This window comes from Corvus kubaryi, unplaced genomic scaffold (genome assembly GCF_017639235.1).
Source record: "Corvus kubaryi isolate FWS band 111438036 unplaced genomic scaffold, C.kubaryi_AGA036_p1.0 67, whole genome shotgun sequence".
Taxonomy (NCBI): domain Eukaryota; kingdom Metazoa; phylum Chordata; class Aves; order Passeriformes; family Corvidae; genus Corvus; species Corvus kubaryi.
Window position 1 is genome coordinate 5,810,273 of NW_024582055.1, and position 13,123 is coordinate 5,823,395.

General features: G+C 45.9%; 2 protein-coding genes across 2 annotated transcripts; one reads left to right on the forward strand and one right to left on the reverse strand.

The window, feature by feature from the left end:
• The first annotated feature begins 8 nt into the window (after positions 1-8).
• Positions 9-7,612, forward strand: CCNA2 (cyclin A2). The gene is made up of 8 exons (XM_042048514.1): positions 9-227; positions 333-561; positions 1,414-1,529; positions 1,860-2,083; positions 2,620-2,824; positions 3,596-3,709; positions 3,979-4,112; positions 4,522-7,612. The coding sequence occupies exons 1-8, from the start codon at positions 87-89 to the stop codon at positions 4,571-4,573; spliced, it is 1,215 nt and encodes a 404-aa protein (XP_041904448.1). The 5' UTR covers positions 9-86; the 3' UTR covers positions 4,574-7,612.
• Positions 7,613-7,763: 151 nt separating this feature from the next.
• On the reverse strand, positions 7,764-12,476 carry EXOSC9 (exosome component 9). The gene is made up of 12 exons (XM_042048513.1): positions 12,366-12,476; positions 12,102-12,196; positions 11,397-11,516; positions 11,206-11,308; positions 10,673-10,810; positions 10,491-10,573; positions 10,207-10,339; positions 9,652-9,740; positions 9,314-9,460; positions 8,922-9,112; positions 8,546-8,624; positions 7,764-8,044 (listed from the first exon to the last, which is right to left on the reverse strand). The coding sequence occupies exons 1-12, from the start codon at positions 12,429-12,431 to the stop codon at positions 7,963-7,965; spliced, it is 1,326 nt and encodes a 441-aa protein (XP_041904447.1). The 5' UTR covers positions 12,432-12,476; the 3' UTR covers positions 7,764-7,962.
• Between the last annotated feature and the right edge of the window lie 647 nt (positions 12,477-13,123).

Sequence of the window (13,123 nt, forward strand, 5' to 3'; positions counted from 1 at the left end):
AGGCGCGCCCGTCCCCGGCCCCGCCGCTCCGGCCCCGCGGTCGCCCCGCTGTCCCCTCCGCTGTGCCCCCCGCTCCTCCTGCGGCCATGCTGGCGGAGCAGGAGAACCAGGAGAACGTGCCCCCGCCGGCGGCCGGCAAAGCCGCGGCGGCGCTGCCCGCCGCCGGCACCCGCGTGGCGCTGGGGCTGCTGCGGGGGGCGCAGCACCGCGCCGGGATCCCGCTGCAGGTGAGGGGGGAGCGGCGGGACGCGGGGGGATGTGGAAGGGGCAGCGCTGGTTCGGCGCGGCGGGAGCTGTCAGGGGCCGGGCGCTGACGGCCGCTCTCCCCACAGGCGGCGCGGGGCGGCTGCGAGGGCCATGGAGCGGCGGCGGGGCTGCAGCAGCATCAGCCCTTCTCCATCCATGTGGACGAGCCCGAGGGGCAGCGGGAGCCGCGGCGGCAGCGGGGCGTCCCGGCGGGGCAGAAGGAGGAGGCGGCGCTGGGGCTGCGTGCGGCCGTGTGTGCCCTGGGGGAGCGGCGGCCCCTGGCCCCCCTGGGCAACGCCATGGAGCTGAGCTTCGGTACGTGACACCCGGGCAGCGCTGCCCGGCCCTGAGCGCCATGTAGGCCGCGTCCCACCTGCTCCCCCCGCAGGGCCCTGCCCACGGGAAGCGTGGAGGAATTCACCCAGGGAATTTCAGATTTCCAGAGGCAGCTGGAGGGCTGTGGTTTGGGACACGGGCTGGTTTGGTTCCTTTGAGCCTACCACCAGGATACAACAGCTCTTCAATCCAGCTGAGCTGCTGTGTTCTTATCCCCTGCTCTTTTAGGCAGTTTTATTCTTTATAACTTTAACTATCAGTACCTCATGAGAGAAGCCAGATTACAGACAACAGCAACCCATAAAGCCTTGCCCTTTGCTACCATTACAGAGTTAGAAGGGGACTTTACCCAGGCAGATCCCAAGATGTAATAGGTTTTCCTCCCGGGTTATACTCTGTAGTGGTTGCAAGTGTTTTGAGCTCTTCCCAGTATGTGAAAAATGAGAACTGCCAGATCCATCTTCTGCAATGCATGTGAATGTCTGAGGGGTGATTTTTACTGTGGTCCACTTCTGCAGGATCTACAAAAAATTCTGGCATTCCAGCCCTGCTTTAAACCACAGTCTAAGCTTACGGGACCCACATCTATGTAACAAGGTAACACAGGGTCTACTGAGCACTACATAATTGCAAGAGAGTTTTCCATCCCTTTATTCTTGGCGGGAAGAAGAGAAAGGGGGAAGGGGAAACTTCCCTGTTGCCGTAACATTTGACTTCTGTAGAGCCTCCTCAACTCCTAGTCCAGCTGACTGAGCCTGCACAAGGTTCCCTGTGCTGTGAGGGAGTGGTGTGATGGTGCCCATTTTAACATGGCTGTTATGCTCTGCTTAGATTCTCCAAGTATTATGGATATTTCAATAACCTCAGAAACAGAAGAGAAAGCACCAAACGTTAATAACGTGCCAGATTATATCAGCGAAATCCATACGTACCTGAGGGAAATGGAGGTGAGCTGCTTTCTCTCTTCTTATTTGCATGGGCTCATGGGGGAAGAGTTTGGGGTGGAGAAATGCATCTGAACATGAGTTACCATGACAGTGACTAAATTAGAGCTTGCTAGAAAGGGAGAAATAAGAGCACAGGACTGGTTTATTGTGATAAAGTTGATTGTGCCATGTGCAAGCTGGAAAGCAAGATTACAGAAATAGAACTTACTGATCCTAAATTCACCAGTGTTTACTTCTGATTTGTTAAGCTGTGATAAATGGAGTTTAAACAGTTGCTTTTCTACCAGCATGTGATCCAAACTCAACTTTATCTGTCATTTAAACCTACAGGTGAAATGCAAGCCTAAAATAGGTTACATGAAGAAGCAACCTGATATCACAAACAACATGCGGGCTATTCTTGTGGACTGGCTGGTGGAAGTTGGAGAAGAATACAAATTACAGAATGAAACTCTGCACTTAGCTGTAAATTACATTGATAGGTTTCTTTCTTCCATGTCTGTTTTGAGAGGAAAACTTCAGCTTGTGGGTACTGCAGCTATGCTGCTCGCATCGTAAGTGAAATTGCTTCATTTCAAGTTCTACCTGCTGGTTTCATACAGATGAAAATCTTGTGGCTGTTGCTGTTCTGTTGCCTAGAGCAGGACTGACTCAGGAGGGCTTCATACTGGGATAAAATCAGGAGTTATCCACCTAAAACCTTGGCACTTATCTTTGTAGATTGCCCCTAAAGTGAAGATCCGCTATTTCCAGATGCAGCAGCTGGCATCTAAAGAGTATTTGAGGGAATATGCATAAGGCATGTGAAAAGAAAGTTGTGCTTGCCCCAGTTACTACGTTAGTGGCTTATTCTGGAGTTTCAGTAACTCCAAGTCTCAAATTCCTTAGTCCTAAATTATCATGCTGTTATAGCTCTCTAAATTCAAATTCTGCTGATTCAAGAGCTACTGAACCAACTGCAGCAAACTTGTTTGGCACCAGTGCCCAGCTCCTTCCAAAATCAGAATTTAAATGAGTGTTTCATTAAGTGTTGGTGGTTATCTGCTTTTCTAGTACTCAATTATTTACTCATAAACCTTTCTCCTGGCAGAAAGTTTGAAGAGATCTACCCTCCTGAAGTAGCTGAGTTTGTCTACATCACAGATGACACCTACACGAAGAAGCAGGTCCTAAGGATGGAGCACTTAATTCTGAAGGTTTTGTCATTTGACTTGGCGGCTCCAACAATCAACCAGTTCCTCACCCAGTACTTCCTACACCAGCAGACAGATGCTAAAGTGGAGAGCCTGTCAATGGTATGTAAGAATTATTAGCTCAGCCCATGTAATTAGAGAGTTCTATTGCAGAGATTTATTGCGCACACACACACACACACATATATATATATATATATATATATATGTATAACATATATACACCTTTTGAATTGTGCTTCTCCAGAAGTAGTGCCCCACTGCTGGAAACTAATACTCCTATTGCCACTTTCTGCTTGACATACTCCATTCTTATCAGAGGCTGGCACTTCTGCCTGGCTAAAGCATGCCTTAGTCAGAGCAGGCAGAGATAATGAACTGTAAATTCGGGGTTGTTACACTGCTAGATAGGGGTTTCCCTTTCTCTTAGCTACAGCTGCCACACCTACCCTCCCACACACTTTGGCAAAAAAGGACTTTTGCTTTGGTTTTCCCCTCAACAAGCAGCAAGTTCTAAATCCAGAGGCTAATTTCTAGAGCAGAGCACAGATAACATTTCATCTTAAGTTATAATAGATCCTATCTGTATGGTAGGTACCAGAGCTCCTAAACAGAAGCCTTTGTCTCACTGTGCAAAGGTCAGACCTGACCACACTCTTTCCTTTAGTTCTTACATGTCCCTAAACATAAAATGTGCTGGTAAAGCATGTGGTGGAATGCTGTTTGACAGCAGGAGATGCTTAAAGAGAAACTAAGTGTACACTAATAAAAGCTGTCCTTCCAACTGATGGCAGGATTGGAAGCTTAAGTTGGGGTTCTAATGCAACTGTTAACTTTTGTAGAAGATTATTCCATGTCTCGTTTCCCTTGCAGTACCTGGGAGAGCTGAGCCTAATTGATGCTGATCCTTACCTGAAATACTTGCCATCAGTTATTGCTGCTGCAGCATTCCATCTGGCAGACTACACACTCACTGGACAAACCTGGGTATGTAGCACTCCAGTGTGAGCCTTCACAGGCCTCCCTGTGTGTTCAGTGTATTCATACACAGTCCTGAATGCTGGGTCTGGGCTGCAGGAATTGCAGCCCCTCTGTGCTTCTAGCCTGTTAATTAGGGCTTGCTCCCCGAGGTATTTGAAAAATGGGATGGGTGGGTAATATGTTTCCAACAGTAAGCTAAAAACTCCACCGCTGGTTGTCAGCATAAACAGACAGCAACATTCAAATGTCCCTCTCCCTTTCTTTTTTCCCCTCAGCCTGAATCCCTGTGCAAAGTAACTGGCTACACCCTTGAAGACATCAAGCCTTGCCTCATAGACCTACACAACACCTACCTCAGAGCAGCCCAGCACACACAACAGTCCATACGGGAAAAGTACAAGAGTACCAAGTGAGTATCTGTGGAGATGCTAACATCTGAGTTGTCCATACAGGTAACTGCCTGGTGGGGTGTGGGTGTATCTTTTGAGTCTTCAGGCAGACTTAACTAACCAAATCCACCTCCTCAGTGAAATGGGGACAAGACTCCCTGGGTTTCTTCACGGTGGTTTGTAAAGCAATTACTTGGTGTTCTGTTGCTGTCTGAACTGTCGGGTAGAAACTGGAGGAATTTTCTTGACATTCCTACAGTTGGTGATACCTAATGCTCCTAAAAATCTGTGTGGGGCATGGCAGCCAACAAGCCCCAGAATGTTTCCTGCCTGGTGGGAAATGTGTTTTGCTGCAGTGAGTTATGCTGCTCTTCGTGGCAGGGAGCACTTGAGCAAGATGACATCCTGCCTCTCTTTTTCCCTCTCTAGGTACCACGGAGTATCGCTCATTGACCCACCAGACACACTAAACTTATTGTAATAATCAAGAGACTGATCTTTTTAACAGATGTATATTACCAGGAAATGATGTACAGTTTTAAACATGGTTTAGGATTCTAGATATGATCACTCAGAATATGAATACAGACTTTGATGACTTCAATTATGAAGTTTAGTTTCATGTGGTTTTAATGTAAATCTTTTGTACATGCAATCTTGTTAAGAGTTTTAGCTGTGTTTTTATCAAAATGTTCTCTTCAGGCACAGAATTAACCATGCAGGCCACATGAAGTCTGAGACTGCTTATCTAATTATAGACTAAACGTTAATATTAGCAGTGCATTATTATAGTAGGGCTTTTTTTCCTTCTGGGTAAGAAATACTTGGACTCCACAGAGTATCCAGTAGCATTTTTATACTGTCTAGTTTAAACTGAGACTTAGCATAGATCCAAAACGTGCCTTAATGGCTACAAAACTGGAAGAAGCTATGGCCATGAGAACTCCTTGCCGGAACTGACTCATGAGGCTCTTTAGGACATGCCCCAATTGCTATATAATGTAGTGCCAGCTCTTCATCAGGGAAAGGCTGAATGCTCTGCTGCAGGAACTGCACAGTTGAAACTCCTGCACCAGTTCATACCTCGCGCTTCCGCTACGCAGAAAATGGTCTTGCTGTTGGTATTTTCTAGTCCAAGTGTAAAACTGCTACTAATCTAAAACCCATGGAGAGTTCCCACTGATGTGCTGGCTGTCCCAAAAGTCCATTGATGCCTACTGAGAAAATGAGTCCTCAGTCTGCTTGCCTCATACCTCTTATGGGGTGGTGGAGGGATTAAACTTCAGGGGGGTGAACTGCTGCTCTGCCCTCAAGGGCACGGAATGTCTTCTGGCAGGGATGGGCTGTGTGCAGAGCAGCATGAATTCTGTACACCCCTCATGCTCGGGAGGAGCTTGTGGCACACAACAAAAATGTGCCATATTTTTCCTTAGTTGTGGAACTGTTACATGAGCAAACTGGCATTTAATCAGCATTAGATCAAGTGAATGTTTACCTTCAGCCTGTGCAAATGGAGTGATGCTGCCCTGTACCTGCTGTTGTTTGTGTGTAAAGCAGCGAGTGCACGGAAGTGGGCCGAATTAAGCCATTTCCAGGATGGCTAATAAACAGTTTTTTATCTGATGATGTTAGTGGTTTTGCCAATGGCTTAAAATCACTGAGGTGCAGTACTGCCATCTTCAACTGGCCTTCATTTCTAAAGCCTTTTGGCAAGGGCTGCCCTGTGAAACCTGTGCCTCTGACTTGAAGTTGAGTCAAGGCTGCCTCTGGTTATCTGGGCACCCGGCAGTATAAGCTCCTCACACACGTCCAACAGCTCTTAGGGTGTGGGCTATTTGAAATAATTTCTTTAAAATCCTCATCTGTCAGGCTGAGAAGCAGGTGTTACTAAGACACAACTCTGTTTCACCGCAGCAACTACAAAGTTACTACAGTGCCCCCACCCTCGTGCTGCTGCCGGAGCCTTCCCTGAACCACCTCAATTACAAAACCAATGGAGCCGAGTGGTGATCAAAAATCCGGTCAAAATATGCAGCAGAAGTGGCCTTTTTGGCCAATCTGAGCTTCTTAGGATGCACTTGGACTTTTATGCATTGTCTGATGGCTAATGAGGAACCATATTTCATTGGCCAACAGCCTTTATTTAGATTAATTTCAGTAGGCTGCCACTGAAATGTTAAAATGAACTTGGGACAGCCTGTGCAGTGTATCATGTCTGGTGCTTGGGGTTGGAAACACTTTAACCTTGCAGGAGATGGAGTTTATACAAGGAGGAATGTGTTTTTCACCGTTTCTGACCTTGGAAGGGTAACTGGCAGTGCTGACTGGCAGCGATTACTTGAAGATAACAGGCCACAGTGCTCTTCCTGGGAAACTGGGTTCTGCCTTCCCCTTCCTTTCTGTGGTGTATTCCAAGACCACTGAGAAATATGAACATTAGAGGGTAATTTAAAGCAAGCTTATTAATTATTTTCTCCAGAAAAAAAGTAGCAATACTTAGGTGAAAGGACTTCAGTGGGTTTTAGTATTAACTTGGTGCTTAATCGAAGAGCTGTGCTCAAGTTTCAATGGAGGTTGTTCCCTTACTGTTCCCATAGCACAGAGAAAAATTCTTCCACGCTCCCTGAGCTTTATATTCACCATTATCAATATGACTTCCTCTGCAGCCTAACAAAAAATCTTCAGTCAGGATGTGGCATTTCTGCCCAGCATGACAAGTTCCTCCTTTCTCAGGGCAGCTCTTGCTTGTGCTCATAAGTACTGTCTTTTTCCACCTTCTCATTTTCCGAAGTTAATATGGGACAATTCCAGCTTTTCCTTCTAAGCTTTGAACAAAATATCCCAGGTTGTACTGTACTACTGTTAAGCCTATCCAGGTTAACTCCTAGGCCTTTCCAACTAAAGGCTCTAAAGAATGTAGGGATGAGATGTTATGTGGGAAGAGGGAAAGAGCAGTACAAAAAAAATACTGTTCTATTTTCTGAAGAAGTTTACAGTCTTGTGGTACTACAGAATTAAGAAGGAGCTGCATCTTCACCCATTTTTGTACTCAGGACAGTGACTTTGGGTTGGAAGAACTTGACACTAAGAAAATGCACTGGTTTAGCTCCTGGAGAAAAGAGGTTTTGTGTGTTGGTCCCTTTCTGAAAGAGCACAACTTGATTCAAGCTTTGCCTGGCTGGGAGCAATTTGATTATATATGGGTTTTTTTTCTTATATTAAGTTCTTAACCTGGTTTGGGGAACGTAAAATCTGCAACAGTAACTTCTCTCCTGTTCACAGCTCATGTAACACTGAGGTCACCTGTAAAATAGCCCTGCTTCACTCTGTAAATATGTGTGTGTTTCCAGTGTCACTTGTTTGCAAACAAAGCGCCCAGATCAGGTATTTTGGAATCCTCCTTGTCTCTTTGTTTTGCCTGATCCTAAATTCAGAGCATAACTCTTTGCATTTAGTTCAAGAAACATTCCTGTCTGTTGCATGTAATATTTAATTAAACTTTTTAAGAAACTCCACTGAAGTTCTGTGCTAGTTTGTGAAGTCCATGCATTTCTGGTGATTTTTGCACGAAGCAGTTTGAGTACAAGGTTAGGTGTGGAGTAACAGGGGCAAGATGGTTTTAATCACAGCACATTTGATTTTCCCCTGTAAAGAAAGCTGAACTAGGTGAGTTTCTCTGCAGTTCTGCTGGGATTTCAGTTACAGGCACCATTTTTTATTTAGATCTGTGTACAATAGTTTTAACATATATATATAAAAGCAGAACCAGATATTGGAAGGGGAAGAAATAAAATTATCTACAAAAATAAGCTCAGTAATAATACACCAAAATCCATATTATACAGCATTCCTGCAGGAGGGATGACTGCTTTAACGAGATGTTCTCTTCTTTCTTCTCCTTTTGTTAAATGCTTTCTTACTTGAATTTTCTTGTTTGGAGCTGGTCTGTGTTCTGTCAGTAAACAACAGTTGTATCAGAGAAACTTACTGAATAGCTTTACTATTTCATAAGAACACAGACTGATTATCCATAACTTGGCAACCTCCCACTGCACTTGGTGCCAAGCGTTTCCATGGCTCGTGCAGGGATACAGCAGCAGATCTCGCTTCTTGGAGTGAGAACTCAACATCAGCTCTAGTGCAGCACATTGAATCTCTGCAGCAGCTCTAAGGAGCCACTGATTGAGATCCACTTTTATGTTCTCACTCCCTTTGGAAGGACTAGAATGAGTCAAATACCCATAACCATTTCAGACAGCTGCAGACTAGCCAGGCTCTGGCCTCCCAGGACAGAAGGCCAGAGATTTAGCCTAGATTTAAACTTCCTTGGTCTCAGCTATATCTGTACTCCCTTTGATCAACTGAAACCTTTCCTGGCCTTGCCAATATCCTGTCCTTCCTGGAAATACTCCTTACAAACTCCTTTCCCCCCCTAATTCCACTTGCTGGTTACCTTGTCTTCCTTGGTAGCTCCTGTGGTTCCAGAATGACAACTTCTTCCTCCTCGCTGTCAGACAGTACAATGGGTTCATCTAAAAAACACACAAACCCCACCATCCCCAAAACAGTGATCAGTTTTGTACAAACGACTCCTGTAATTAATAACCACAGTATTTTAAAAGAAACATTCAGAGGGGTTTCTGATTCATTTGTAGCCCTCCCTATACTACAGAAATCAAGTTTTTAAGATAATTACCAGGTCAAGTGAATTAGCAAATGTGCAAAGTGGCTACAATCGTTTTACTTCCTCAGGACCTTTCACATTCTAATTCTAAACTGTTATTGAAGTGATGTAACAAGATCTAATATTAAGAAAAACAAATACTTACCATTCTTAGTTTCCCTCCTTGTACTTGTATCCTCAGTTTCCACTTTCTCACATTCAAAAGCAGCTGCCTCACTGTCACCTTCCTCTTCTGCTGCTTCTTCCTTCTCAGATTCTTCAAGGTCCCCCCAGGAGCTCTCTATTCCTTCCCCAATTTGGGCTGTCCCAGGAGTGTGCAATACTGGATTGGCAAAACTGCAGGAGTTAAGAAAAATCTTGGTGTTTGCTGGTAAAATTCTTCGTATTCTGAGCAAACCAGGCAAGGAATTAAAAGCACAGAGAACCAAAACCAGTGATGATGTTTCCTTGGAAGGATATATGGCTACCTAAAGTATGAGGAAGCCTAGATGTATGTTTAGCCTGGTTTTCTCCTGAGTAATACCCGGGAAAAGATACACTTCAGCAGGAGGGTCAGCTTTAGCGATGATTTCTCCAGCTTGCTCTTCCACGTCATTGGTGTCCACAGCAGCACTCTCCATTTTGAAGGCAGTGATCCTTTGGTTGGGTATCGATTCTGCGAAGCCGAACTTCCCGCCTTCTTTCCTGGTCATTCAGTGACAGACACTATTTCAGAATAACCCAAAAATGGTTTCTCTTTTCGAGTTCAAATTTAAATGCTTGCTATTCAAAACAAATACAAGTGAAGACAATTTGCTGTTGAAACCACAAGCTGCCATTAGTTTTTACTACATTTCTTAAAAGCACCCATTTCCGTCCCCTCCCAAAGCACTCACCTGGCTTTTTGGTCATTTTCCAAGGCTTTCTGAATCAGTTCTGTTATTTCTGCGACCTTAACAGCTGTTATTTTACTGCATCTCAGAATCTGTTTGTTACACATACAAAAAACAGTTTACAACCAGGAAAGCAAGAAGTTTTTAACTGAAACTGTAGAGCATCATAAGAATCACAAACATTTAAATCACGGGAATCTCTCAAAGTATGGCACCTTACTATGAGGGACTGGATTCACTTAGAGTTATGCAAAAGCTTAATACAAGCCTCTAGCTCTCCCTCAGAGTACAAGTGGAAATAATTTGCAGGCTTTCTCAGCCAAATCACAGGGAAAAAATAAAAATACCAAAAACTATGCATTTTCTACATTCCTTCTGCAGCATGGTACACAGTACTATGCTCTTCTACTAGGACTAAAACTACACCATCTTTTCCGATAAAATCAGACAGTTAATTGGTTTCTTAGCTTCCAAATGCCATGGATATTTCCATATCAAGACTGCAGCACAGGAACCAGTTTATATACCACAGAAGGACTGGTCAAGGTAAAGGTTTACCTGATCCTGCACCAGCATAACCACTCCACTGGACTGGATGGTACAAATTTCATGGTGTTTATTCATGGCAATTACAAGGAGCCCATCCATCACCCGCTCCTCACGTTCAGTTGGATCCACCAATAAATAGGTCCTAGAATCAAGTTTTGAAATATAGGCAACAGTAGAAATTCGAGGCAACTTACTACCCTTAATTAAACAAAGGAGTTGGTTTGCATATTAGTAACTATGGGTATACAAGACTTATACCCCTTATATGAGTACATAAGACCTCGAGATCTTACCCTTGATGGAAGAAGGCAAAACTGACACAAATGGGCATGTGGTGGATACTCAAGGGGACAGGATCACGTTCCTCAGGAGTGTACTTGGAAAGGAATTGGCCCAGAATACAGTTATTTATGAAACTCAATTTCAAAATGACAAAGAAATTTAAGGAAATTAAAAAAAAACCAAACCAACTCACCACAGTTACTTCCTCTCCTTGCACAGACACATCTGGTCTGCGAAAATGACACAGAGCTACAATCCCTGCTATGCTGGCAGCATCAGTGATGTTGCCATCATGGTTTAACAGGTGCATGTCCAGCCGAACTTGCCAAACCTGAGAAAAATACAAAAAATACAAAACTGCTTGATTCTACAGAAGTTAATTTTTTTTCAAAACTACTTCATTTTTTTTTGAGCCATAAAAAGAAGCAGCATATATTCTTTAGGTCTTTGCTTAAGAAGATGAGAGATCTCGGCATATTCCAAGACACCCACTGTGCCAGATTTAATTATGACAAAATATGTAGCACTTCAGCACAATTTAAGCATCATTCTGCAGGGTCCCGGGTACTTCAGAAAGCCTACGTAGTCATGCAAGTTAAAAATACCTGTCAAGGCAAATGTGTGGATCTTTAACCTAAAATCAGCACTTCTTTCCAACACAAGAAACAGACCAAGTTAAAATTGGACTACACGAATCTTTTACCAGGAACTAGGAGGTTTTCCTACCTTTTCACCAGCAACAACGCAGAGAGATTCAGTGTCAATGCATTTGGAATCTCTGAAGCATCGCTCCAATAGTCTGTTCAGTGACACCAATAACTCCGATTGTCTGTTGGAACGAAATCAACCCAAACTTAACATGGTTACAGTTGCTTTTGTGCCACCCTTGTTTAGTCCTTTTAAGACAGCTACTTTACCTGCCAGGCTCCAGCCCAGGTGCAGCCATGGGTGAGAGCTCCAGATTAAAGAAGAGCACACCTTCCGTGGGCCGATTGGGCTTGGGGGCAACGAGTTCACAGGAGACCTGTGCAAGAACCCTGCCAAGGTAAATAAAGCACCAAGTCACAGAACACATCAGGAAGAATCTCGAGACGAAACACACATGTGGGAAAAAAAGCGTGTGTTTAGGGTTTTAGTTTGTAATTCTCACTCCCGACAGTCTCTTGTTCAATGCCTGTCATACACATTTAAACTCTGGTCAACATTGAAAGAACCAAATGTAGGAATTAGAACACACTCCTGTCTTTTAAGCCTAAAAACTGACTCGAACATGTGAGAAACTGTGATGAAATATTTTTATAAGTGCATGTATTTCACTTTTCCACAGCGAATAAAGGGTCGTTTGGTTAGTGGAAGAATGCAAAATGCGAGGTCAGTGAATAAAGGGATGAAAACTTGGGAATAATTTTGCATTTTATAAATTATTTGTAATTAAAAATCATCACGGAAACCCCATCCCTTTCCCACTTCCTTCCTTTCCATCGTCTCCTCTTTGCTCCTACCCTTGAATTACTACGACTTTAAGGCTTGAAAGGTTACAATCTGTTTACAGTGATCTCTGCAGGTTTGGGAACCTCAGGTTTTATTCAACCCGGGGCCCGCGGCCGAGCCCCCGCGCTCACCTGGTCCTGCCCAGCTCCACGATGCAGCAGCCGCGGTCGGCGCCGAAGGAGACGCGGATGTTCCGATAGTCGTAGCATTGCCTCCCGTCCAGGCGCTGCGGGAACACGCAGACAAGGACACACACATGGAGCGGGTCAGTGCGCCATGCCCGGCATGCGATGGGACGGGGAGGGGCGGACCCGGGGACAGCCGCGCTCCCCGGACGGCGGGGAAGGGGATCGGGAAAGGGAAAGGGGCAGGGAGGGGGGATGCCGGCGCCGCACCTTCTTCTCCTGGATGGCGCGCAGGAGGAAGCGCCGCTCGCAGTTGGAGAGCGGCGTCGCCTTCATGGCCGCGCCGTGAGGGGGCAGCGCGCGGGGCCGGGGACCGCGCGCGTCATCGCCGCGCGCCGCGCGTGCCCAGCCCGCACGCGCCGCGCTCCCGCCCTCGGGCGTGTCCCCTCGGGGCGGCCGCTTCCAAGGTGAGCGTGTTGCAGGGCCCAAACAGCGCTTGGAAAACTCTGTTCCTGCTATCCGACCCAAACCTGCCCCGTCTCAGCTTCATGCTGTTTTCTCGAGTCCTGTCCCTGGTCACCAGAGTGCAGAGATCGGCACCTGCCCCTCGGCTCCCCTGCCCTGAGGATGCCGAGGTCTCCCCTCAGTCTCCTCCAGCTGGACACACCAAGTGCCCTCAGCCGCTCCCCACACGGCTTCCCCTCCAGACCCTTCACCATCCTCGCGCTCTCCAATAGCTTAGTGTCTTTTCCATATTGTGGTGCCCAAAACTGCACACAGCACCCGAGGAGAAGCCGCACCACTGCAGGGTGTGCGCCTCAGCCGTGAGGCGGCACATAAGGGACAGAGGCTGCGAGGGCTGATGCCGGAGTGCCAGTCGTCGGGAAAGCCATCTGGAATTTAAAACAAACAAAAAAACATGCATGCCTGACATTTCGAGTAGTTAACATTATTGTGGTGCCCAGCCCTCAAGGTGCGGATGCCCTGCAGCCCCCAGGAAACAGCCGAGCTGGTAGCACGAACAAGGC

Bases quoted from the DNA above. Each gene is read 5' to 3' on its own strand.
- EXOSC9 (XM_042048513.1), bottom strand. From the start codon at position 12,431: ATGAAGGCGACGCCGCTCTCCAACTGCGAGCGGCGCTTCCTCCTGCGC. The intron at 9,113-9,313 runs GTATCTTTTCCC...TAACTCCTGCAG, and splicing joins GCTGACCCTCCTGCTGAAGT to TTTTGCCAATCCAGTATTGC. The intron at 8,625-8,921 runs GTAAGTATTTGT...TGTGTTTTTTAG, and splicing joins AAGGAGGGAAACTAAGAATG to ATGAACCCATTGTACTGTCT.
- CCNA2 (XM_042048514.1), top strand. From the start codon at position 87: ATGCTGGCGGAGCAGGAGAACCAGGAGAACGTGCCCCCGCCGGCGGCC. The intron at 228-332 runs GTGAGGGGGGAG...CTCTCCCCACAG, and splicing joins GCGCCGGGATCCCGCTGCAG to GCGGCGCGGGGCGGCTGCGA. The intron at 562-1,413 runs GTACGTGACACC...TGCTCTGCTTAG, and splicing joins CGCCATGGAGCTGAGCTTCG to ATTCTCCAAGTATTATGGAT.